General features: G+C 48.1%; 1 protein-coding gene and 1 non-coding gene across 6 annotated transcripts; both read left to right on the forward strand.

The window, feature by feature from the left end:
* The first annotated feature begins 6,418 nt into the window (after positions 1–6,418).
* On the forward strand, positions 6,419–20,658 carry PABPC4 (poly(A) binding protein cytoplasmic 4). Of its 5 annotated transcripts, none has more exons than XM_040231648.1 (16): positions 6,419–7,559; positions 10,238–10,431; positions 11,154–11,269; positions 12,497–12,636; positions 12,977–13,071; positions 13,728–13,865; positions 14,394–14,489; positions 16,226–16,498; positions 16,848–16,935; positions 17,082–17,201; positions 17,703–17,789; positions 17,884–18,011; positions 19,130–19,223; positions 19,350–19,480; positions 19,738–19,840; positions 20,349–20,658. In XM_040231648.1, exons 1-15 carry the CDS (start codon positions 7,367–7,369, stop codon positions 19,825–19,827), a joined length of 1,983 nt encoding a protein of 660 aa, XP_040087582.1. In that variant the 5' UTR covers positions 6,419–7,366; the 3' UTR covers positions 19,828–19,840; positions 20,349–20,658. The 5 variants fall into 5 exon arrangements, with proteins under 5 accessions (XP_040087582.1, XP_040087583.1, XP_040087587.1 ...); XM_040231649.1 differs by having other exon boundaries at positions 19,738–19,797; XM_040231651.1 differs by having other exon boundaries at positions 6,815–7,559; positions 17,082–17,153.
* LOC120857138 lies at positions 14,760–14,894 on the forward strand. The gene has a single exon (XR_005719608.1). It is a non-coding gene; the product is annotated as a small nucleolar RNA SNORA55 (small nucleolar RNA).
* Positions 20,659–23,952: the final 3,294 nt, after the last annotated feature.

Below are 23,952 nucleotides of genomic sequence, written 5' to 3' on the forward strand. Positions count from 1 at the left end.
TACCCATCCTACCAGACCCTGACCCAGTCCTGTTTGGATTTTGCAGGCCTGGAATCCAAGAGTCTCCTTTGGTGGCTTTGCTTCCCTCTAAGACTTATTATTAAGTGATATCCTTGTGTTGACATGTGGGGAATCTAAATTTTTTTCCCCATTTTCCCAGAATTTTTATTATTTTCTTTGACTCTTATTCTCTCAGTTATCACACCCGACTAGTCACAGATTAGACTGACTAAATTTTTTTTTAATCAAGTCACTTTCTCCATCACCACGGCCACCACCTTAGTGGCCCTCACCTCCCAAGTCTCTTCCTTGCAATCACCCTCTAATCCTTTTATATTCTGTAGCCCAAAGGGTTTTTTTTTTTTAATTAGTTAATTTATTTGGTGCATCACGTCTTAGCTGCAGACTTGAGATCTTCATTGCACCATGCAAGATATTCCTTAGCGGCGCACAGACTCTGTGATTGCGGCACGTGGGCTTAGTTGCTCCATGGCATGTGGGATCTTAGTTCCCGCATCAGGGATCCAACTTGCGTCCCCTGCATTGCAAGGTGGATTCTTAACCACGGGATCACCAGGGAAGTTCCCAAAAGGTTTTTTAAGAAATGTAATTTGAACCAAGGCAGCTGTCTCTTAAAATCCTTTAGCTCTGCCCTTTGATCTCAGGAAAAAGTCCAAAACGGTTCAAATCTCCTAGAGCCGGCTGTCTCGTCTACCTCTCACAGCACCAGTCTGTCCTTCAGACTCCACTCCAGTCCACTCTATCTCAGGGCCTTTGCACAAGCTGTTCTTCCTGTCTTCACTTAGGTAACTCTCCTCTCTTCTCACTACAAATGTAGCTTGATAATAATAATTATCATTTACACAAGCGATTCATGTGTATTTATGTGTATTGTCATGAAAACCCGACTAAGTAAGCACGTTTATTAGTGTACTTTGCTGTTCAGTCACTAAGTTGTGTCCAGCTCTTTGCGACCCCATGGACTGCAGCACTCCACGTCTTCTTATTCTTCACTCTCCCGGAGCTTGCTCAGACTCGTGTCTATTGAGTCAGTGATGCCATCCAACCATCTCATCCTCTCTCATCCCCTTCTCCTCCTGCTGCAATCTTTCTCGGCATCAGGGTCTTTTCACATCAGGCTGCCAAAGTATTGGAGCTTCAGCTTCAGCATCAGTCCTTTCAAAGAACATTCAGAACTGATTTCCTTTAGGACTGACTGGTTGGATCTCCTTGCTGTCCAAGGGACTCTCAAGAGTCTTCTCCAGCACCACAGTTCAAAAGCATCAATTCTTTGGTGTTTAGCCTTCTTCATGGTCCAACTCTCATATCCTTCCATGACTACTGGAAAAACCATAGCTTTGACTACAGACAAAGCGTAGACAGACATTTGTCGGCCAAGTGATGTCTCTGCTTTTTAATATGCTGTCTAGGTTGGTCATCACTTCTGTCTCAAGGAGCAAGTGTCTTTTAATTTCATGGCTGCAGTCACCACCCGCAGTGATTCTGGAGCCTGAGAAAATAAAGTCTGTCACTGTTTCCCCATCTATTTGCCATGAAGTGATGGGACCGATGCCATGATCTTAGTTTCTTGAATGTTGAGCCTTTTCATTCTCCTCTTTCACCTTCATCAAGAGTCTCTTTAGTTCTTCTTCGCTTTCTGCCATCAGGGTGGTGTCATGTACATATCTGAGGTTATTGATATTTCTTCCAGCAATCTTGATTCCAGCTTGAACTTCATCTAGCCTGGCATTTCTTATGATGTACTCTGCATGTAAGTTAATAAGCAGGGTGACGATATATAGCCTTGACATATTCCTTCCCCAGTTTTGAACCAGTCCACTGTTCCATGTCTGATTCTAACTGTTGCTTCTTGACTTGCACACAGGTTTTTCAGGAGACAGGTGAGGTGGTCTGGTATTCCCAGATCTAAGAATTTTCCACAGTTTGTTGTGATCCACACAAAGGCTTTCTCATAATCAACGAAGCGGGAGTAGATGTTTTTCTGGAATTCCCCTGCTTTTTCTATGATCCAATGGATGCTGGAAATTTGATCTCTGGGTCCTCTGTCTTTTCTAAATTCAGCTTGTACATCTGGAAGTTCTTGGTTCACACACTGTTGAAGCATAGGTTGAAGGATTTTGAACATTACTTTGCTAGCACGTGAAATGAGTGCAATTGTGCGGTAATTTGAACATTTTTTGACATTGCTCTTCTTTGGGATTGGAATGAAAACTGACCTTTTCCAGTCCTGTGGCTACTGTTGAGTTTTCCAAAATCACTGACATATTGAGTGCAGCACTTTAACCACATCATCTTTTAGGATTTGAAATAGCTCAGCTGGAATTCCATCACCTCCACTAGCTTTGTTCCTAAGGCCCACTGGACTTCACACTTCAGGATGTCTGGCTCTAGGTGAGTGATCACACCATCATGGTTATCATTAAGACATTTTTTTGTATAGTTCTTCTGTGTATTCTTGCCACCTCTTCTTAATATCTTTTTCTGCTGTTAGGTCCTTGCTGTTTCTGTCCTTTATCGAGCCCACCTTTGCATGAAATGTTCCCTTGGTATCGCTAATTTTCTTGAAGAGCGCTCTAGTCTTTCCCATTCTGTTGTTTTCCTCTATTTCTCTTCATTGTTCACTTTAGTTCAGTCAGTTCAGTCACTCAGTCGTGTCTGACTCTTTGCGACCCCATGAATTGCAGCACGCCAGGCCTCCCTGTCCATCACCAACTCCCGGAGTTCACTCAAACTCACGTCCATCAAGTCGGTGATGCCATCCAGCCATCTCATCCTCTGTTGTCCCCTTCTCCTCCTGCCCCCAATCCCTCCCAGCATCAGAGTCTTTTCCAATGAGTCAACTCTTCGCATGAGGTGGCCAAAGTACTGGAGTTTCAGCTTTAGCATCATTCCTTCCAAAGAACACCCAGGACTGATCTCCTTTAGAACGGACTGGTTGGATCTCCTTGCAGTCCAAGGGACTCTCAGGAGTTTTCTCCAACACCACAGTTCAAAAGCATCCATTCTTCGGTGCTCAGCTTTCTTCACAGTCCAGCTCTCACATCCATCCATGACCACTGGAAAAACCATAGCCTTGACTAGACGGACCTTTGTTGGCAAAGTAATGTCTCTGCTTTTCGATATGCTGTCTAGGTTGGTCATAACTTTCCTTCCAAGGAGTAAGCATCTTTTAATTTCATGGCTGCAGTCACCATCTGCAGTGATTTTGGAGCCCCCCAAAATAAAGTCTGACACTGTTTCCACTGTTTCCCCATCTATTTCCCATGAAGTGATGGGACCTTAGGGAGGCTTTATGTATCTTTGCTATTTTTTAGAACTCTGCATTCAGATGGGTATATCTTTCCTTTTCTCTTTTGCCTTTCACTTCTTTTCTTTTCTCAGCTATTTGTAAGGCCTCCTCAGACAACCATTTTGCCTTTTTGTATTTCTTTTTCTTGGGGATGATTTTGATCACTGCCTCCTGTACCATGTTATGAAGCTTCATCCATAGTTCTTCAGGCACTCTATCAGATCTAATCCCTTGAATCTATTTGTCACTCCCACTGTATAATCATGAGAGATTTGATTTAGGTCATACCTGAATAGCATAGTGGTTTTCCCTACTTTCTTCAATTTAAGACTGAATTTTGCAAGAAGGAGTTCATGATCTGAGCCACAGTCAGCTCTCAGTCTTGCTGACTGTATAGCTCTATATCTCCTTCTTCAGCTGCAAAGAATACAATTACTCTGATTTTGGTGATGCCCATGTGTAGAGTCATCTCTTGTGTTGTTGGAAGAGGGTGTTTTCTATGACCAGTGTGTTCTCTTGGCAAAACTCTGTTAGCCTTTGCCCTGCTCCATTTTGTACTCCAAAGCCAAACTTGCCTGTTATTCCAGGTATCTCTTGACTTCCTACTTTTGCATTCCAATCCCCTATGATGAAAAGGACTTTTTTTTTTTTTTTGGTATTAGCTCTAGAAGGTCTTATAGATCTTCATAGAACTGTTCAACTTCAGTTTCTTTGGCATTAGTGGTGGGAGCATAGCCTTGGATTGCTGTGATGTTGAATGGTTTGCCTTTTTGTTTTTGAGATTGTACCCAAGTACTACATTTCAGATTCTTCTGTTGACTGTGAGGGCTACTCTGTTTCTTCTAAGGGATTCTTTCCACAATAGTAGATATAATGGTCATCTTAATTAAATTCACCCATATCTGTCCATTTCAGTTCACTGATTCCTAAAATGTCGGTGTTCACTCTTGCTGTCTCATTTCACCACTTCCAGTTTACTTTGATTCATGGACCTAACATTCCATGTTCTTGTATCATCGGACTTTACTTTCACCACCAGACAAATCCACAACTGGGGATCGTTTCTGCTTTAGCTCAGCCTTTTCATTCCTTCTGGAGCTATTTCTCTGCTCTTCTCTGGTCGCATTTTGGACATCTACTGACCTGGGGGCTTCAGCCTTCATTGTTGTATCCTTTTGCCTTTTCACGCTGTTCATGGGGTTCTTAAGGCAAGAATGCTGAAATGGTTTGCCATTCCCTTCTCCAGGGGACCATGTTTTGTCAAAACTTTCCACCGTAACCAGTCCATCTTGGGTGGCCCTGCATGGCATGGCTCATAGTTTTACTAAGTTATACAAAGCTGTGATCTATATGATCATTTTGGTTAGTTTTTTGTGATTGTGGTTTTTATTCTGTCTGCTGTCTGATGGATGAGGGTCTTCTTCTGGTGGGCAAGGCATGCTCAGTAAATATTTAATCCAATTTTCTGCTGATGGCTGGGGCTGTGTTCCCACCCTGAATTGCTCAGTCATATCTGACTCTGTGACCTTGTGGAGTGTAGCCCACCAGGCTCCTCTGTCTATGGAATTCTCCAGTCATGAATACTGGAATGGGTTGCCATTCCCTTCCCCAGGGGATCTTCCCAACCTAGGGATTGAACACAGGTCTCTTGCATTGCAGGCAGATTCTTTACTGTCTGAAGCACCATGGAAGCCCATTAGTTTGCTTACAGATTGGAAATCTGAGTCAGAGATGTAAACTAGCTTGCTCAAGGTCACACAGGTAGTAAGTTCCCCACTAGATAGCTACACAAGGTTAGGGACTATGCAAGGTTTGCTTATGGTATTCATTTGTTTAACAGATATTATTATTTAGTATGTGCCATGTAGGCACTGGTCCATGCTTCTGCTCTCATGAAGCATTCTTATAGTGGGAAACAAACCAAACAGGCAAACACATATGTGAATGACATGATTTCAGATAGTGAGCCTTGAAGATAAGAAGACAGAATGGTGTGCTGAGATGTACAGTGCTGGTAAGCTACTTTAAACGACATGGTGGTCTAGGAAGGCTTCCCTCAGGAGGGGATCTATCTATAGATGGAGTGCTCCATAAATGTTTCTTGATTTAATACACTACCCCCCCCAAAAAAAAATACACTACCTCAAGTATAAATGTCAAGAGAGAGAGGGACTTCATCTGCCTTGTCTGCCATGGAATCCGCTAGCACCTTTATCTGGTGTTGACATAGAGTGAGCCCATTTCTTTGAGTAAATGTGTAAATACTATTGGCTGCGCTTCCCTGGTGGCTCAGAGGTTAAAGCATCTGCCTCCAATGCGGGAGACCTGGGTTTGATCCCTGGGTCGGGAATATCCCCTGGAGAAAGAAATGGCAACCCACTCCAGTATTCTTGCCTGGAGAATCCCATGGACGGAGGAGCCTGGTAGGCTACAGTCCACGGGGTCGCAAAGAGTCGGACACGACCGAGCGGCTTCACTTTCATAAATACTATTATCTCTTCATTCATTTAATTAAATCAATGGTTTTCAATGAGAGCATTTGTGTGCCTTTTAGTAATGTCGTTTTCAGTGTCCTTAAATATCAACTAAATTTCCAGGAAGACCACAACCTTGTAAATAGAGGGATGATTGTGTCTTGTTTTATTGAAGCTTTTCCAAACTGTGTTCATCTTTCCAGAGCATTTCATCACCCACGGGTACTACTGCAGGAGCAGCTGTCGTGCTCCCGATGCTACGACCTTTAGGTCCAGTAATCTAAAAGCTTCTTTATTTGGGCCCAATCCTGTGCCTGGAGCACCTATTATATAACTATAATTTACTTTATATCATCTTTATTTTACACTTCGGCAAGACACTGATTACAAACATGAAGCGCGCGAGCGGGTGACATTATCCTTGCGTTCTAGTCGCAGATGAGCGGGTGGTTTACACTGCAGCCTTCCGTAGGGAAAGCAGCGCTCGGGTCTGGCCGAGGCCCCAGCGGAGCGGTCCTCCGAGCGCCAGGGGTCGCTGTGGCGCCGAGCGGCCGCGCCGGGACGCTCTCGTGTGGCCGCCCCGCCTCGGGCCCCCGGGCCGAGTGGGCGGGCACGACTGCGCCCAGGTCGCGAGGCGCCCTTCGACCAGCAGCGCCCGGGGCGGGCGGGTATAAATGGAGCGGTGGCTCCCCCGGCCGCCTCTCTCCGCCCCGGGTCGCCGCAGTCTCCGCCACTTTCGGGCCTAGTAGCCTGAAGAAAAAAAAAAAAAAGAAAAACCCGAAAACGCTTTAAAATTTAAAAAAAAAAGAGAGAGAAAGAAAAAGAAAAAAAACGAATCCTCTTCGGAGAAACCGCGGGGAAGTCACTTTCGCACGCTTCCGGCCTGCCCGCCGCTCCGCACCTAGGCGTCTGTCGGTCCCCGTCCGTCGGTCCGGTGGTGAGCCGCCCGCGCGCCCGCGTCCACGCGCCGCCGCCCGGTTGCGCCGCGTGGCAGCCCCGCGCCCGCCGCCCTCGCCCCCCGCGCGCCGGCCTCCCCGCACCACGTGTCCGCGCTGCCCTTCGCCGGCCCGGCGTGGGAGGCGGCTGCGCGCTCGGGCCGCCCGGGGCTTGCCGAGTCGGCACCGACAAATATTTGGTTTCCCTCTTCCTCGGGCTGCTGTAATCTTAAACCGCCGGGAGCCCGAGGCCTATATTTATAGAGAAACGCGCGTCCCGGAGGCCGCCGTGGGCACCGCTGGGTTGCCTCTGGAAATTTTTTTGTCATTCGGAGGGGAGTCCCCGTTTTAATTTTTTTCCTTTTTTTTGAAATTGGGAGCTTCAGACCAGGACAGCTGAAAAATCAAAAACTCCTAGGGAGGGCCATATTGTTTTTGAGAGCCTTTTGTCTGCGGTTGGGCAGTCTCGTCCGAGCCGTCCCCGAACTCCTCTCCGGCCCTCGGAGCCGACTCCCAGCTTCTCCGAGCTTCACTGCCACCTGTGAGCCGCGGCGTGGGCCACGGCTCCGAGCGGAGCCCCCTTTGTCCTGTGCGGTCCCTCTTAAGAAGTCCTCCTGGCGGGGCTCGGGGTGGTGGGGGCTGGGGAGATGAACGCTGCGGCCAGCAGCTACCCCATGGCCTCCCTGTACGTGGGTGACCTGCACTCGGACGTCACCGAGGCCATGCTGTACGAAAAGTTCAGTCCTGCGGGGCCTGTGCTGTCCATCCGGGTCTGCCGCGATATGATCACCCGCCGCTCCCTGGGTTATGCCTACGTCAACTTCCAGCAACCGGCTGACGGTGAGTACAAGCTGTGGCCACAAACCTGTGGGCTCCCAGGAGACCCTGGGGTCCTTCTCCAGGCGGGTCCCCACCCCCGGGGAGGGGCATCGCCAGAGGGCACAGAAGCCTTAGTGGGGGACGGGATGCGGGGGTTGAGAACCTGGGATCTTGGCATCAGATGACCAGAGTTTCAGTCTTGCTTCCACCACTTGCTAACTGGGTGACCTTGGGCTAATCAGTGGTGGGAGGAGGGGGTGTTGGAGCCCAAGGAGGACCAGAAGGAAGTTGCTGTCATTCCGTGTGGGGGTAGGGGGGCTGCTCTGTTAAGAGAGCCTTAGGTGGCCAGGGGCTCCGGCCCCTCACAGGCTTGAGGAAAAGTTAGGAGGATTGAAACACAATTTATAACAAAATTTTACATGGCAAAACTGCTGTCCCCTCCCCTCACTTGACCCTAAACTTAAGAATCTTTGGTTTTGTGCTGGTGGATCTTTCAGGGCAGGTAGGAAGCAGGGGAACAATTCTGTGTGTTGAGCTTGAGCAGGCACTTGTGTTAGCACCACCAGAGTGTGTGGTGCCAGGCCAGCTCCCTGGGCTTTGGAGCAGGTTGCGCAGGTAGTCAGGGAGCCGCCCCTTGGAAATCCATTAGGCTGTTGGGGATTATCACCTCACCTGTGGACAGTGCTTTACACGTGTCAAAAACCCTTTCACTTCATCTCATCTGAAAAAGATAGGACCTCCGAAGAGGAAAAGGAACTGGGAGAGGCTGGAGGCTAAGCTGGGACTGTGGGTGCAGTGCCCTGCCAGCCCTGACTGGGGGGCTGGAGCATGCTGAGGCATGCTGCAGGCCTGGCCTTAGTGGGGCCTGAAGAAACCTAATCGGGGGCTGCACGTGACTCCAGAACAGAAGGGGACAGCCGTAGAGACAGACCACTGCTGGGAGAACAAGCCGTCCTGTGGCAGAGGGTCTCAGGTCCCTACTTTTGCCCCCACTTGGTCCACTGTCCGTGAAACCCACAGAATGCCACTTGCCCAGGATGCAGCTGAGACCAGAGAAGTGGATTTGAGAGAGACAGCACTGCTCTGGTCAGTTCAGCGGGCTCTGGGTGTTTTCTGGCCACAGGGCACAAGGAAGTAGCTGAGTGTGGCCTTTTTAGGGGGGAGTAGTGGGCCCATTGGCTCTTGTCAGCCTCCTTGACTCTTCTGAACAAAAGTCCTGTCACTTAGAGATAGTAGCACAAGCCATTGGTTAGTGTGTCTGCCAACACATACCTCTGCAGGACCTCTCTCTGCTATAAATAAGTGCAGCCAGATTTGTCAGACTAAGCCGACTTGCCTTGTGCAGTGCTGTCTGGAAATAGACAGGAGCCGTGTTGAAACGGGCTTCTTTCTTGCTAATTCATGAAACACAGTTTGGGGTCACAGGCTGTGGATCAGAGTCCTCACAAGTGAGCCCTTCTGTCCTGGACATTTGCTGACTTGGACATGCCGTCTCCCCTTTCCCTGACCACCTTCCCTTATACTGAACGAATCTAGCTGAGAACAGTGGGAAAGGTGGTTGGAAGTACTGAAAAGGAGCTACTCTGCTGGCTGACTGGACAGATGAGCTTGTGCAGGGGCAGAGTTAGGGATCTTGTCCCTGTTTTAAGTGAGATGGTGCCTTGAGGCAGAGGTAACACCCCCTACCCCTATCCTTTCCTGGAGGAGATTCTGGGTGATGTCAGTGCATAAGTCAGGACAAGTGGTTCTGAATCAGTTTACTGCCAGTAAAGAGAAGTGTTCTGCTGACAGATGGTGTATACCTGGATTTGGTTGAGAAGTGAAGGAACATCCCAGAGCACTGGGTTGAGAACTTGATTGGGCACTGGGACATCTGAAATTCCTGGAATTCCCTGGAACTCAGATGGAGGCTTGATAGCCTAGAAACCACTAGGTGCAGGGCCTGACTGCTCTGGCAACCTAGGCGGCAAGGTGTTGCGGTTTCATCCTGCTCATTCTGATAATACAAAGGACATTTCCATGTGTGACCATCGTTTTGATAATTAAGGTTTTTTGTCTGAATTTTCCCGGAAATTAAAAATACAGGAAACTGGGCTGAATTCAGAGATAGCACATTTTCCCCAGTTGATTGTTCACAGGATTTTTTTAGTCATTCGTCCAATAGACGAGTTGTAAACTAAGTGACAGCTAGTTGATAACGCTGATGCAATATGTTGCTGAAAAATAATCAGAAAGTCTGCCATTAGTTTCTTAATCGGTAGTTAGCTATACTGTTTAGCCATCCTGATCATAAATTTGTCCATTTGATAAGATGGATCATTTCACCTCTTCCACCTCCCTCCCTGTGGGTAGTAGGCTGCATAGGCTGCAAAGTCTCTATAGATGATAAAGCTTTATCAAATGTAAGGTGTTATCATTTGATCCTGGTGCCGTAAATGCATTTAGATTATCTTGCCTAACTGCCTTAGCCCAGAGGAACTGAGACTTCTGCCATGAAGGAGGACGATTTGCTAGAACTTCTATCCTCAGTAGTGTTGCAGGCTAGAGGAAACGGACGTCGTTTAATTTTAATAGAATTCCCTGTATCAGAGTGCTTACCTTGAAAAGTCCTGGAGCTATCTGTTCCTGGGATGGTGACAATCATTTAAGTACGCAAGGTGACGTTTTATATCTTCGACGGGAATGTTTCTGTTCTGCAGCTGAGCGGGCCTTGGACACCATGAACTTTGATGTAATTAAGGGAAAGCCGATCCGGATCATGTGGTCTCAGAGGGATCCGTCTCTGAGAAAATCTGGTGTGGGAAACGTCTTCATCAAGAACCTGGACAAATCTATAGATAACAAGGCACTTTATGATACTTTTTCTGCTTTTGGGAACATTCTGTCCTGCAAGGTAAACACTGATTAAATGATTTCCAGCAGAATAATTAACTGAATCATAAAAACAAATATTAAGTGGGGAATTGCCTTGGAAGTGGGAGGCCGGGTATGATAATTTTCAAAATGCTGGAAATGGCTCAGAAATCTAAAAGTTCCCTGTAGATAATCTCAGTGCCACAGCCCAGCATAAACCAGAAGGTGCTTTCTTGTCTTTGTTTATTCTTCCCTTTGCCTGAAATATCCTTCCTGTTTCCTAACTTTGGAAGGCATCAAAAGGTTCTCTTGGGTGGGGAGGGTGGCAAGTACCCGAGCAATGCCTGGTCTCCAGGAAGCTGTACTTAGTCATTTTAGAAGCATGAATTCACCCTCTTGCTTCTCCATGCACCTGTTTCTGTGGGGGCATTTTGTGCAACTTGTGTGGTGGTGGTTTGCATAGCTGACTCCACACTAGAGTGAAATTCTGTTGTGGGCTTGGAATATGGTTTGTCTTTCTGTAACCTTGTGGTTTTGTACCCAGATCTCAAAATATTTTTTTAATGATATAAAACTTTTGGAATAGAATGCAGCCTAATGGTGGCTACCATTTGTAAGTGGAACATCACTAGGTACCTGCTGTAATCTCCTTCCTTTTGACGATGGATGGGCTAGAGGCCTCTCAGACTCAGGAGCCCACATGGCTCTAGAGTCCTTGGAGCCGGGCAGTGGTGCTGAAGTGGCTCGCCTTACCTTTGACAGGTGGTGTGTGATGAGAACGGCTCTAAGGGTTATGCCTTTGTCCACTTCGAGACCCAGGAGGCTGCCGACAAGGCCATCGAGAAGATGAACGGCATGCTCCTCAATGACCGCAAAGTGTGAGTGTCCCAGTCCGGAGCAACAGCCATCGCATGAGCCAGCCGTGGCCCCACCTCGGTATTAACTGGCACACACAAGGCGGCTACTGGTTCTCTCGGCCCAAGTGTGGCCTGCTCCTACCTCTCCACTCCAGGGCTGGTGAGTCTCCCTGCCTGAGCCGTGGCAGCCCTTTTGACTCGCCAGGGCGGGCTTCCAGCCCAAGCCATGGCCTGCCTGCCGCCTCTCCCTTAGAAGCATCCGTCTGTGGGTTTTGTGAGCATTGGCAACAGGGGCTGGCTGGAACGCAGCTCTTGAGCCCACTCTGAGCAGGGGTCTTGGCCAGCGGCAGAGTGGAGAGGGCCTGGGACTGACCAGAAGCTGTACTAGCCATGTGACTTTGACCTTCCATGACTCAGGTCTATCTGTGGGGTCACTCGCTAGGAGTTGATGCCAAATTGTCCCCTCCACTTGGCTAACTTATGAGTCAGTGGCCTTCAAAATACTGGGCTGGCTCCACAGTAGTACTTTAACAGTGAAAAATCTCATCCCAGTGCAGAAGACTGCTCATAATAGACCATGTTGCTTTGGTGTGGTTACTTTAGAATGGAGAGATGGTGATCTTAGTTAAGTCACGCAGAGAGAGAAGGGACCATACAGTAAATCTTAGTTATGACAAGCAAAAGTCTTTTCTGTCCATTGTGTTATTGAACAGACCAGGGAATGGGTTGCCCCAGTGGTCAAGTCTTCTAAAGGTATCACTAGAAAGAAATCTAAAAGATTTTTAATGTAAGGTTACCTTTTCCAGTTAACTGTAAGCAGCACATTAACGAATACAATAAAAAACAAAGGCTGCCTCTTAGTTTACTCCAGCAATCTCACTCCTAGGATTAACCACTGTTAACAGTTTGGTTTGTATCCTTCCAGACCTTTTCTATGCATTTACATAGATGTACAGAAATGAACGTTTTAAAAACATGGTCATCAGGTTTCTTCACGAAGGCAGTGTGATGTGGTAGGAGGGGCCCTGGCCTGAGCCAGGAGCCCTGGGGCTGATCCTCGAAGGATAGTCCCGCCTCTTTCTCTTTCTGCTGGGGAGTTGGGGCATCTCTGAGCTTGCTCTCTTGGTGGTTGGAGGGGGACTCGTGTTTTAACCTCTCCTGTCAGCCTTTAATCTGCATTCCTTTGGGCCCCTGGAAATCGTGTTTTGTTCCTCTGAGTGATCAGTACTTTTCATGGTTTCTTTTTAGGTTTGTGGGCAGATTCAAGTCTCGAAAAGAGCGGGAAGCTGAACTTGGAGCCAAAGCCAAGGAATTCACCAATGTTTACATCAAAAACTTTGGGGAAGAGGTCGATGATGAGAATCTGAAAGAGCTATTTAGCCAGTTTGGTAAGTCAGGGTCCCTTGCCCCTCTGTGTCCCACCAGACCTGGAATTCATCTTTTTACTTATTTAAGAGATGAGGGCATCTAGACCCAGAGGTAAAATGCCTTATATGACAAAGGCTACAGGGTAGATAGGAACAGAGCCCAGGCCTCAGCTCTTGGCTTCATCCTACTTTGTCCCATTCCCAAGACCATCTCTGCAGCTTGGTCAGAATTAGAATGCCAGGCATGGTGCCTCTTGAATCCGTCTGGCCTCAGCAGGAGTGTCAAGTGAGCTCCCAAAGAAGCCTCTCTTTGAGCTGTGGTAGAGATGCTGTTACTAATAGTTCTGTCCTTTGGCAATAGGTAAGACCCTAAGTGTCAAGGTGATGAGAGATCCCAGTGGGAAATCCAAAGGCTTTGGCTTTGTGAGTTACGAAAAACACGAGGATGCCAATAAGGTGAGAGTAATATGAGGGTTGGGGAAAATTTGTAGGGAGTGGCCCCAGCGTGTGGGCAGGGTCTTACCATCACATAGGGTGGAGCTGTCATTCCCTGAGAATCTAGTAGTTATGTGCAGTCTCTGGGCTCTGGAGTTACCTTCCCGAGGCATTTCACGTAACTTTTCAAAACGTTTGGCATGTGCCTGTCACCTCAGCTCTTCAGGCCTGTAGGTTGAAAGTATAAGGCAGGGGTTTGTTCCCACTTGTAGGTGAGGGAACCAAGAGCCCAGAGTTGCCAACGTGGGCACAGTAGCCACTTCTGGGGAAAGCTTTGTGCTAGGCCCTCAACACTCAGTATCACTCAGTATCCTCGAAAGAACCTGAGAAATATAGTGACAGCTAAATTATCAGCCTAGGCTCATGTCTGCTCTGCTTGTATTTATACAGCTGTACGACTTTTTCACTGTATTATCTCGACCAGTGACCCATTTAAATATTAACCCTATTTTACTGATGAGAAGGTTTGGTTTGGCTTAGCTGACTTCAGAGGGAAATTAGTTTTTAGCCCTATAGGGAATATTTCTTTCTCAGAATATTTGGTGGGAGTTAACATACCTACAGAGCAAGGCCCCTGCCTCTGCATCTTGGTTTAAAGTCATGTATTTCCTCTTCAGGCCGTGGAAGAGATGAATGGAAAAGAAATCGCTGGGAAGGTCATTTTCGTTGGCCGTGCACAAAAGAAAGTGGAGCGGCAGGCCGAGTTAAAGCGAAAATTTGAACAGCTGAAGCAGGAAAGGATTAGTCGCTATCAGGTGAGAAGTGGTCTCAGCCCAGCCTACCAGCAGGGATGTACCTCAAGGTATTGGCAAAAGCATCCTTTGATTGGTAGGCTTTCTCTTTGGAAACCATGAGTTTGCTCTTCTGATTTCTCCCAAGATCATCAGGTTTAAAAGGATATACCTACCAGATACAGCAGCAATTCTAGGACAGGGACAAAGATTTAGATTGTTTAGGGACTCTGTTCTGTTTACTTAAATGATAGCCATTTGTCTGGAATGGTGGTAAGGCGAGCCCTGCTGGGGTCAGTGGTGAGCCTGCGCAGCTGTGAGGAAGGCTGGGACCGCACTGATGGTCCCGTTGAGTCTTCAGGTGGTCCTTCCTCAGCTTTGATCCCGCATCAGAATCCCCAGCAGAGCTTGGGAAGACAGAGCTGGGCGCACAGCTTCTGCCTCATTAGTGGCAGGTGCTTGCCTGAGAATTCACATTTCTAACGAGTCTGGGGATCAAATTTTGAGAACCAGAGTTTCAGGGCGTGTGTAACAGAGATCTTTCTGCTTCAGGGGGTGAATCTCTACATTAAGAACTTGGATGACACCATTGATGACGAGAAGTTAAGGAAAGAGTTTTCTCCTTTTGGATCAATCACCAGTGCTAAGGTATTTGATACTGAGGTTTGGGGATTGAAAAACAGAAGTTATAATCCTGTAGAAGTTTATTGCATTCATTTCATTGAAGGGATAGGATCTAAATTTTGTTCATTTCTGAGAGTAGCTACAACATTGGCCTAGGAATTTCTCCTGTCTTCACTTGCCATCTGAGTATATGCTCTGGAGAAGGACAGTTCACTGGGTTAACGTTGCGCTGTCTCCCAGGCACCGGCGTGTGGAGGTGAACCTGACTCAGTCCCTCTCTTCCAGCACCCGAGAGCACCTGAATCTTTCCCATTCTCTGCTGCTTTGTGCTGGTGTGGGGACAGAGGGTGCTACAGTATGAGCAGAGGAAATCCAGACGGGCTGTTTTCCATTTGTCTTGGGGCCTGTCTCTACAACTCTGCTACACTTCTTAAACGGAGGTGTTTTGAGGATTTTGGAATTGGGTCTCGTAAGAAGGAGAGCGGAAAGTTTGTTTTTCTGTGTTTTGCATCTGCTTGATTTTCCTTGTTAATTATATCAACTGAGTTAGCCAGGAGGAGTAACTGCAAACCCCCTTGCAAAAATAAGGAGCAAGAGAATACTGGGTAGGTGAAGATGTTACACCCCATGTCCTAAGTGCTCTGGGTTTGTGGTGGGAACTGGTGGCGCCTGAAAGTTTGGGGCAGAGCCTCATACGGACTCTCTTCCCACTTCATAGAGGTGTAGCCCACATCACAGAGTCCTTCAGGTGACGAGAAGGGAGGCCAGTGGGCCAGTTAAGATTTGGCAACCCTGCCCTGGCCCTTAGCTTGTCACTCACAGCCCAGGAGCGTTATCAGTGGTAGCAGGGTGTTGGCCAGAGGCCACCTTCAGGAATTTCCTCAGTTCCTCGCCTCCTCCCTCTTATCACCCTCTTGATGGGCCTCCAGCAGTGTAACAAATGATAGATAGTCTCTTCTAGCTGACCAGCACAGGAGTCGTGATGGTATTTGCAAGAAGCGAGCAGAAGCACCGTGTCTTAAGTTTCCTGGGTGCCGTTTCCAAGATGAAGACGGCATAGTACTTCCATGTGCATTTTTTGTCCACCTTGTTGGTAGCCAGTTGTTGGGTGGTTACATGTCTTTACTCCCCAGGCCTCCTCTTTAGGAGATTATCCAGGCTGTGAGCTAATGATCCAGCTAATGATCCAGCACTGCTCCCAGTGCTTCTGAGGAGAGAGGTTGGGAAGAGCAAGAAAGGAGCTGCTCTGGCGAGGAAAAAGCCTTTTTTTTTTTTCTTTAAGCACTGTAGCATAGCGATTACAGAGCAGGGCTTGAATCCAGCTCTCTGTCTCCTGGCTGGTTGTCTTTCTGCTGTGTTTATTCCCATTGAATTGAGGGTGGCACACGTTGATTTTACAACTCCTGAAGTTCAGTTCACCAAGGTCTTGGGCAGATGAGTTCTACAGATAAATTGCTTGACACTGCTGTCCATATCTCTGAGTTCCCAGAGATAGCTATGCCTCTGGGTTTCAGGAAACATCTTTGGGTTTCTGCTTCAGCCATTAGGCATCTCATGGTATTTGGGAACTTCAGTCACTTGGGGATCTAAAAAGGCAAAATGCTTAGGTTCTCCCTTTGAGGTGGTGACTCAGTTGGTCTGGGGTCCATCATGAGACTGGGCTGAGATGCCCTGACTAGACCTGGCAACTCTCACAGTGGGGAGCCCAGGTTTTAACACATGGACACCTTTGTTCTAAGTGGCTGGTCTTGTTTTTGTAGGTGATGCTGGAGGATGGGAGAAGCAAAGGATTTGGCTTTGTCTGCTTCTCATCCCCTGAGGAGGCAACCAAAGCAGTCACGGAGATGAATGGACGCATCGTGGGCTCCAAGCCACTGTATGTCGCTCTGGCCCAGAGAAAGGAGGAGAGAAAGGCTCACCTGACCAACCAGTATATGCAGCGGGTGGCCGGGATGAGGGCACTGCCCGCCAACGCCATCTTAAATCAGTTCCAGCCTGCAGCTGGGGGCTACTTTGTGCCAGCAGTTCCACAGGTGGGTGTGCTGTCTGTTCACGCCTCTTTGGAACCTGCCTGCTGACAGCTGCTCCTACAGTCCACAGTGGTGGGGGAGATGGACTTCTGGATATTGGAGCTTTAGAATGTCAGAGTAAAGATCCTTCAAATAAAACAAGGGAGGACTTGACTTGTGGTCGTGCACACCCAGTGGCAGGGGTAGAGTGGAAGAGTCCCTGTTAACTGCCTGCCCCTCACCCACACCCTGAGTAGAGAGTGCCTCTGTCCCAAATAATCAGCCTAGAGCCCGGGACGGAGATGAGGTGAGATGCTACTCTAGTGTGGCTTCAGGTACTTAAGTAAAAGGGCTTGGTTGCTCTTTCTTCCAGGCTCAGGGAAGACCTCCATATTACACACCTAACCAGTTAGCACAGATGAGGCCTAATCCACGCTGGCAGCAAGGTGGGAGACCTCAAGGTAGGTGGTGGGGAACAGTGATTTGATCCCCCAGGATGTACCTGTCCTGGGCTCCCCCACCTCCCCTCCCTGCCTGCTCTGGAGTACAGCGTAGGTTCAGGTCCATGTTGTTCATCAGTGATGCGCGATTTTTGTCTCTTCACCAGGCTTCCAAGGAATGCCAAGTGCTATACGCCAGTCTGGGCCTCGTCCAGCTCTTCGCCATCTGGCTCCAACTGGTAATGCTCCGGCCTCTCGCGGCCTCCCTACTACCGCTCAGAGAGTCGGTGAGCAAACTGGCCTTGAAGTGTGGCCCGGGGAGGAGGGAGTCAGGACGACTAGGCACTGCCCAGGGTTGGTCCGTTCGTTGGGCTCACCGTGTTGTCCGGTCCTGGTTCTGTAATCTTAGCTGTGTGCTTAGGTAGGTACTTGAGCAGCAGGAAAACAACCTGTGTTCTGTGTGTTGGTTCCTTTTAAGATTCTTTGCCTCATCGGTGACTCTGTGTGAAAAAGTTTAATTGTAGAAATGTGTTAGCTGAATGACTGCAGAGGCAGCCTGTTCTTTGGGTGGGGTTGGGAGATTCAGGGCACTTCTTCGCAGACTTATGTCCTGTATTCCAACCAAGAGGTGGCAAGAGTTGTATGTTATCTGTTGGCTTTTCCTCGAAAGTAGCGCTAGTGGCCCCATGTGTGCTGTGTGAACATGCTTTGGAATCGCTCCTTCCGTGGGACGTGGCCAGTTGGACGTCTGCCGCCAACACTGATGTGCATTTGCTGGTCTGTTGTAGGGTCTGAGTGCCCGGACCGCTTGGCTATGGACTTTGGTGGGGCTGGTGCCGCCCAGCAAGGGCTGACTGACAGCTGCCAGTCTGGAGGTGGTATTGGATGCACAGAGAATGGGGAGAGATGGGATTTGACGGGTCTTTGCCCAGACCGCTGGGCCTTAATCTCACTTGTCCTTCTCCTAAGGTGTTCCCACAGCTGTGCAGAGCTTAGCGCCTCGTGCTGCTGTTGCTGCCGCTGCTCCTCGGGCTGTTGGACCTTACAAATATGCCTCCAGCGTCCGCAGTCCTCACCCTGCCATCCAGCCCCTGCAGGTGAGGTCCACCAAACAGAACCCGAGAAGGGTTTCCCCTGTCTCCCCTTGATTTCAAAGCTGCCTTGCTTGGATTCCTTTATTAGGCATTAAATGCCTGCTCTGTGTCAGGGGGCTGTGCCTGTGGGGGACTCTAGTGGGAGAGAGGGGGCTTGCAGGTGTTCTTCCTGATGAGAGTTGACTCAGCAGTGCCCCGGAGGAGAAGCCTGCTTCCTGCTCTCTTCCTCACCATGTGCAGGGGGCTCTCGCAGCTCTGAGCTTCCATTTCACTTTCATGTCCAGCGGCTGAGTTGATCCTTAGTTGCTCTGCAAGGTAATGGGGTGAGCATCTTACAGATGAAAGGCTTGGCTTCAGAGGTATTAGGTTGGGTTGGAGGAATTGGACCCGGATCCCAGGTTTACTGAGCTGGAACTGCTGTCTAGAGCTGGACCCCTCAGGCAGGTCAGACAAGGAGCTTGTGATAGAACTCTGCAGTTTGCTCGGGGGAGTGTTGTTGGGCCTTGTTTCCTCCGGCTCCATGCTCTAGGTTGGAAATTTCCCAGGAGGCCCTATGTGAAATACTTTTTGTCTACAAGGCCCTTCTTTTAAATGACTGGGACTGGTATTGACATTGCGTGTTGACATTCCTCAAGCGTTTGATATAAACAGGAGGTGCAGTAAAGGAGATGCAGGATGCAGTTATAAGCATTTTGCTGTTTCTGTCCTTTGACCCAGTTTCTACTGGGAATTCACCCCTAACGGCAAACTTTTAGCAGGCAACTGCACGTAGCAGTGTTCACAGGACCTTGTTTATTATCAAGGCTTTGATGTGTTAGGTAAATTATGATCACTGGCCTTGAGTCAATTAAAATTATTTGGTGGATGACTGCCTAGCACTGTAGGTTTTTCTTAGTCATTTCCCTTCGCTTCGAGTAGCATGCCGTTTTAATTGGTTGTTGGTTTTTTCCTCACACCACTCTCTTCCTCCCTCTCAGTCCGCCAAGACTGAAGTCAGTTCCCCGAGAGCAAGGACCGCTGCTTCCGTCTCCTCTTTCACTCAGTAGACTTGAGCGGTTGGGCTCATAACCACTGTCACTGTCCTTGCCATGTGTTAACCTGCCGCCTCTCCTGGTTCCCAGGCCCCCCAGCCTGCGGTCCACGTGCAGGGGCAGGAGCCGCTGACCGCCTCCATGCTGGCTGCAGCACCCCCCCAGGAACAGAAGCAGATGCTGGGTAAGGGATCCATGTGTTTGCAGAAGTTGGGGGGCGGTGGGGGGGACGCTGAACTACTGACCTAGACGCCAGCATCCATCCTCTACTGGGGTTCCACTGGGTTTTTCACGGAATACCTTCCCACAGGTGAACGTCTGTTCCCACTTATCCAGACGATGCACTCGAACCTGGCTGGGAAGATAACTGGGATGCTGCTGGAGATCGACAACTCGGAGCTGCTGCACATGCTGGAGTCCCCCGAGTCTCTCCGCTCCAAGGTGAGCAGGTTCTCAGATCCTCTGGCCTCTGCTCACTGGGTTCAGGAGGACGAGGGGTGGCTGTGAACACTCAAGAGTGGCAGAGAGAAGATTCTGCTACCCCCATGACTACTTCCTTGTGCCTCACCTGAGACGTAAGGACTGCTGGGTTGTGGGGAAAGTAGTTACCACCAGGAGACGCCCCATGGGGCCTGGCTCCAGGGAGGGGCTGGGGAGCTCTCCTCAGATGTCACTGACCACCCAGACATTTCTCACAGGTGGATGAGGCTGTGGCGGTCCTTCAGGCTCATCATGCCAAGAAAGAAGCTGCTCAGAAGGTGGGCGCTGTTGCTGCTGCTACCTCTTAGACAAGGACGAACCGTATGTTTGTCTATTTTTCTTTTCTGCAATGATTTTAACTCCTGAATATCCCCCTGAAAGATAAACATGGGCAGAGGCATGGGAAAGAGCCCACGGTGAGGGCCAGGGCTGGAATGTTGGTAGGGCTTGTCCTGCTTGTTCACGGCCTGAGCCCTGTCATTTGGAGTTGGAGTAGGGATGCCCAGGAAAGGTCAAGGGTGGGGCTTTCCATGCAGTAGCTGCAGAGTCACTGGTTCTTTACTAGGGGTGCCTCCTCAGAGGACATGTGGAGACATTTTGGTTGTCACAACTGGGAATGTGTTACCGGTATCTAGTTGAGTAGAGGGCAGGGATGCAGCTAAATCGCCTAAAATACACAGGAATATCCCCAGCAGAATTATCTGGGCCAGAATGTCATTGGGCACCAAGGCCGAGAAACCCTACTCTGCAGTATTTCTAGAAGAGATTTCTGTAAGTCTCTGAGGTTTTTTTGATTATGTATTTATTGTGTTGGTGCTTTTCTTTTCAGGATTCAAAAGCCAAATAAACCCTCATGGAATTCAGCTCAAGGTTTGAAGACTTCCTAGCTTGTCCTATGGACCTCAACACCAAGAACCACAATTGCAAATTTAATAGGTCATTTTGTATCAAAAGGTCAATTATGAAGCACCTAGAATTTTTCAATTTAAAGAATATATTCTCTGGGTTCTAATATGGCCCAGACAGTGTTAATTTTTTTTCTATTGTGGGTTTTGCTTTTTTCCCCCCAGAAATTGGTTTTATTTGATGTACCCAAGTCTTAAGTTTCTCAATAAAGAAAAAAATCTCCGTAAAACTGACTCTGTTTTTCTCTGACCAGTTTTCTGTAAATTGCAGTGTTTGCTGAAAATAACTTTTGTATGTAAATAAGGTCAAATGAAGTTCTGTGAGCAGATTGTTTTGGGTTAACAAGGTATGTAGAACTGGGAGGATGTAAACAGAAGTCTTTGGGATTGGAATGAAAACTGACCTTTTCCAGTCCTGTGGCCACTGCTGAGTTTCCCAAATTTGCTGGCATATTGAGTGCAGCACTTTCACAGCATCATCTTTTAGGATTTGAAATAGCTCAACTGGAATGCCATCACCTCCACTAGCTTTGTTCGTGTATTCTTGTCCCCTCTTCTTAATATCTTCTGCTTCTGTTAGGTCCATACCATTTCTATCCTTTATTGAGCCCATCTTTGCATGACATGTTCCCTTGGTATCTCTAATTTTCTTGAAGAGATCTCTAGTCTTTCCCATTCTATTGTTTTCTTCCATTTATTTACAACTGATCACTGAGGAAGGCTTTCTTACCTTTCTTTGCTATTCTTTGGAACTCTGCATTCAAATGGGTATATCTTTCCTTTCCTCCTTTGCTTTTTGCTTCTCTTCTTTTCACAGCTACTTGTAAGGCTTCCTCAGACAGCCATTTTGCTTTTTTGCATTTCTTTTTCTTGGGGATGGCCTTGATCCCTGTCTCCTGTACGATGTCACGAACCTCTGTCCCTAGTTCATCAGGCAGTCTATCAGATCTAATCCCTTGAATCTATTTCTCACTTCCACTGTATAAGCATAAGGGACTTAATTTAGGTCATACCTGAGTGGTCTAGTGGTTTTTCCCTACTTTAAGTCTGAATTTGGCAATAAGGAGTTCATGATCTGAACTGCAGTCAACTCCCCATCTTGTTTTTGCTGACTGTTTAGAGCTTCTCCATCTTTGGCTGCAAAGAATGTAATCTGATTTTGGTGTTGACCAGCTGATGATATCCATGTGTATAGTCTTCTCTTATGTTGTCGGAAGAGGGTATTTGCTATAACCAGTGCATTCTCTTGGCAAATCTCTATTAGCCCTTGCCCTGCTTCATTCTGTTCTCCAAGGCCAAATTTGCCTGTTGCTCCAGGTATTTCTTGACTTCTGCTCTTGCATTCTAGTCCCCTGTAATGAAAAGGACTTCTTTTTTGGGTGTTAGTTCTAGAAGCTCTTGTAGGTCTTCATAGGTTCAACTTAAGCTTCATCATTGCTGCTCGGGGCATAGACTTGGATTACTGTGATACTGAATGGTTTCCCTTAGAAACAAACAGATCATTCTGTCATTTTTGAGATTGCATCCAAGTACTGCATTTTGGACTTGTTGACTACGATGGCTGCTCCTTTTAAGTGATTCTTGCCCACAGTAGTAGAGTTAAATTCACCCATTCCAGTGCATTTTAGTTCACTGATTCCTAAAATGTCCACGTTCACTCTTGCCATCTCCTGTTTGACCACTTCCAATTTGCCTTGATTTATGGACCTAACTTTCCAGGTTCCAGAGACATTACTTGGCCAACAAAGGTCTGTCTAGTCAAGGCTATGGTTTTTCCAGTAGTTATGTATGGATGTGAGAGTTGGACTGTGAAGAAAGCTTGAGCACCGAAGAATTGATGCTTTTGAACTGTGGTGTTGGAGAAGACTCTTGAGAGTCCCTTGGACTGCAAGGAGATCTACCAGTCCATTCTGAAGATCAGTCCTGGGTGTTCTGTGGAAGGAATGATGCTAAAGCTGAAACTCCAGTACTTTGGCCACCTCATGAAGAGTTGACTCATTGGAAAAGACTGATGCTGGGCAGGATTGGGGGCAGGAGGAGAAGGGGACGACTGAGGATGAGATGGCTGGATGGCATCACCAACTCGATCGATGTGAGTGTGAGTGAGCTCCTGGAGTTGGTGATGGACAGAGAAGCCTGGCGTGCTGCAATTCATGGGGTCGCAAAGAGTCGGACAGGACTGAGCAGCTGAACTGAACTGATGCAATGTTGCTCTTTACAGCATCAGACCTTGTTTCTATCACCAGTTACATCCACAACGGTATTTTTGCTTTGGCTCGGCCTCCAGTAGCATCTTGGCCACCTACCGACATGGGGAGTTCATCTTTCAGTATCCTATATTTTTGCCTTTTCATACTGTTACGGGGTTCTCAAGGCAAGAATACTGAAGTGCTTTGCCATTCCCTTCTCTAGTGGACCACATTTTGTCAGAACTCTCCACCATGACCCGTCTGTCTTGGGTGGCCCTACACGGCATGGCTCATAGTTTCACTGAGTTAGACAAAGCTGTGGTTCTTGTGATCAGATTGGTTAGTTTTCTGTGATTGTGGTTTTCAGTCTGTCTGCCCTCTATGGTGGAGGTAATGAAGATAATGGCGACCTCCTTCAAAAGGTTCCATGATGCACTGCTGCACTCACTGCCCCCAACCCTGCAGCAGGCCACCAGCGACCCACGCCTCCGCTGGAGACTCCTGGACACTGGGGCAAGGCTGGGTCAGTCTCTTCTGGGGTCACTGCTCCTCTCTGCTGAGTCCTGGTGCACACAAGGTTCTGTTTGTGCCTTCCAAGAGTCTATTTCCTAGTCCTATATAAGTTCTGGCAGCTTTATGGTGCAGTTAATGGCAACCTCCTCCAAGAGGGCTTATGCCATACGCAGGTCTGCTGCACCCAGAGCCTCTGTCCCTGCGGCAGGCCACTGCTGGCCTGTACCTCCACAGGAGTCGCCCAAACACAGTTCTGTCTGGGGGGTCCCTGGGTCCTAGTGCGCACAAGGTTTGTTTGAGCCCCCTGAGGATCACTAGCAGGAATGGGGTTTGGTTCTAAATGCAAATTCACCCCTCCTACCATCTTGCTGGGGTTTCTCCTTTGCCCTTGGGTGTGGGGTATCTCATGACCGCTCCAGCACAACTCATGACCTTGGTTGGTGGGATATCTTCTCATGGCCACTCCCAAAGAAAGGCAATGCCAAAGAATGCTCAAACTACCACACAATTGCACTCTTCTTACATGGTAGTAAAGTAATGCTCAAAATTCTCCAAGACAGGCTTCAACAGTACGTGAACTGTGAATTTCCTGATGTTCAAGCTGGTTTTAGAAAAGGCAGAGGAACCAGAGATCAAATTGCCAACATCTGCTGGATCATGGAAAAAGCAAGAGAGTTCCAGAAAAACTGCCTTATTGACTATGTCAAAGCCTTTGACTGTTTGGATCACCACAAACTGGAAAATTCTGAAAGAGATGGAAATACCTGACCTGCCTCTTGAGAAATTTGTATGCAGGTCAGGAAGCAACAGTTAGAACTGGACATGG

Source organism: Oryx dammah, unplaced genomic scaffold (assembly GCF_014754425.2).
Source record: "Oryx dammah isolate SB20612 unplaced genomic scaffold, SCBI_Odam_1.1 HiC_scaffold_28, whole genome shotgun sequence".
NCBI classification, from domain to species: domain Eukaryota; kingdom Metazoa; phylum Chordata; class Mammalia; order Artiodactyla; family Bovidae; genus Oryx; species Oryx dammah.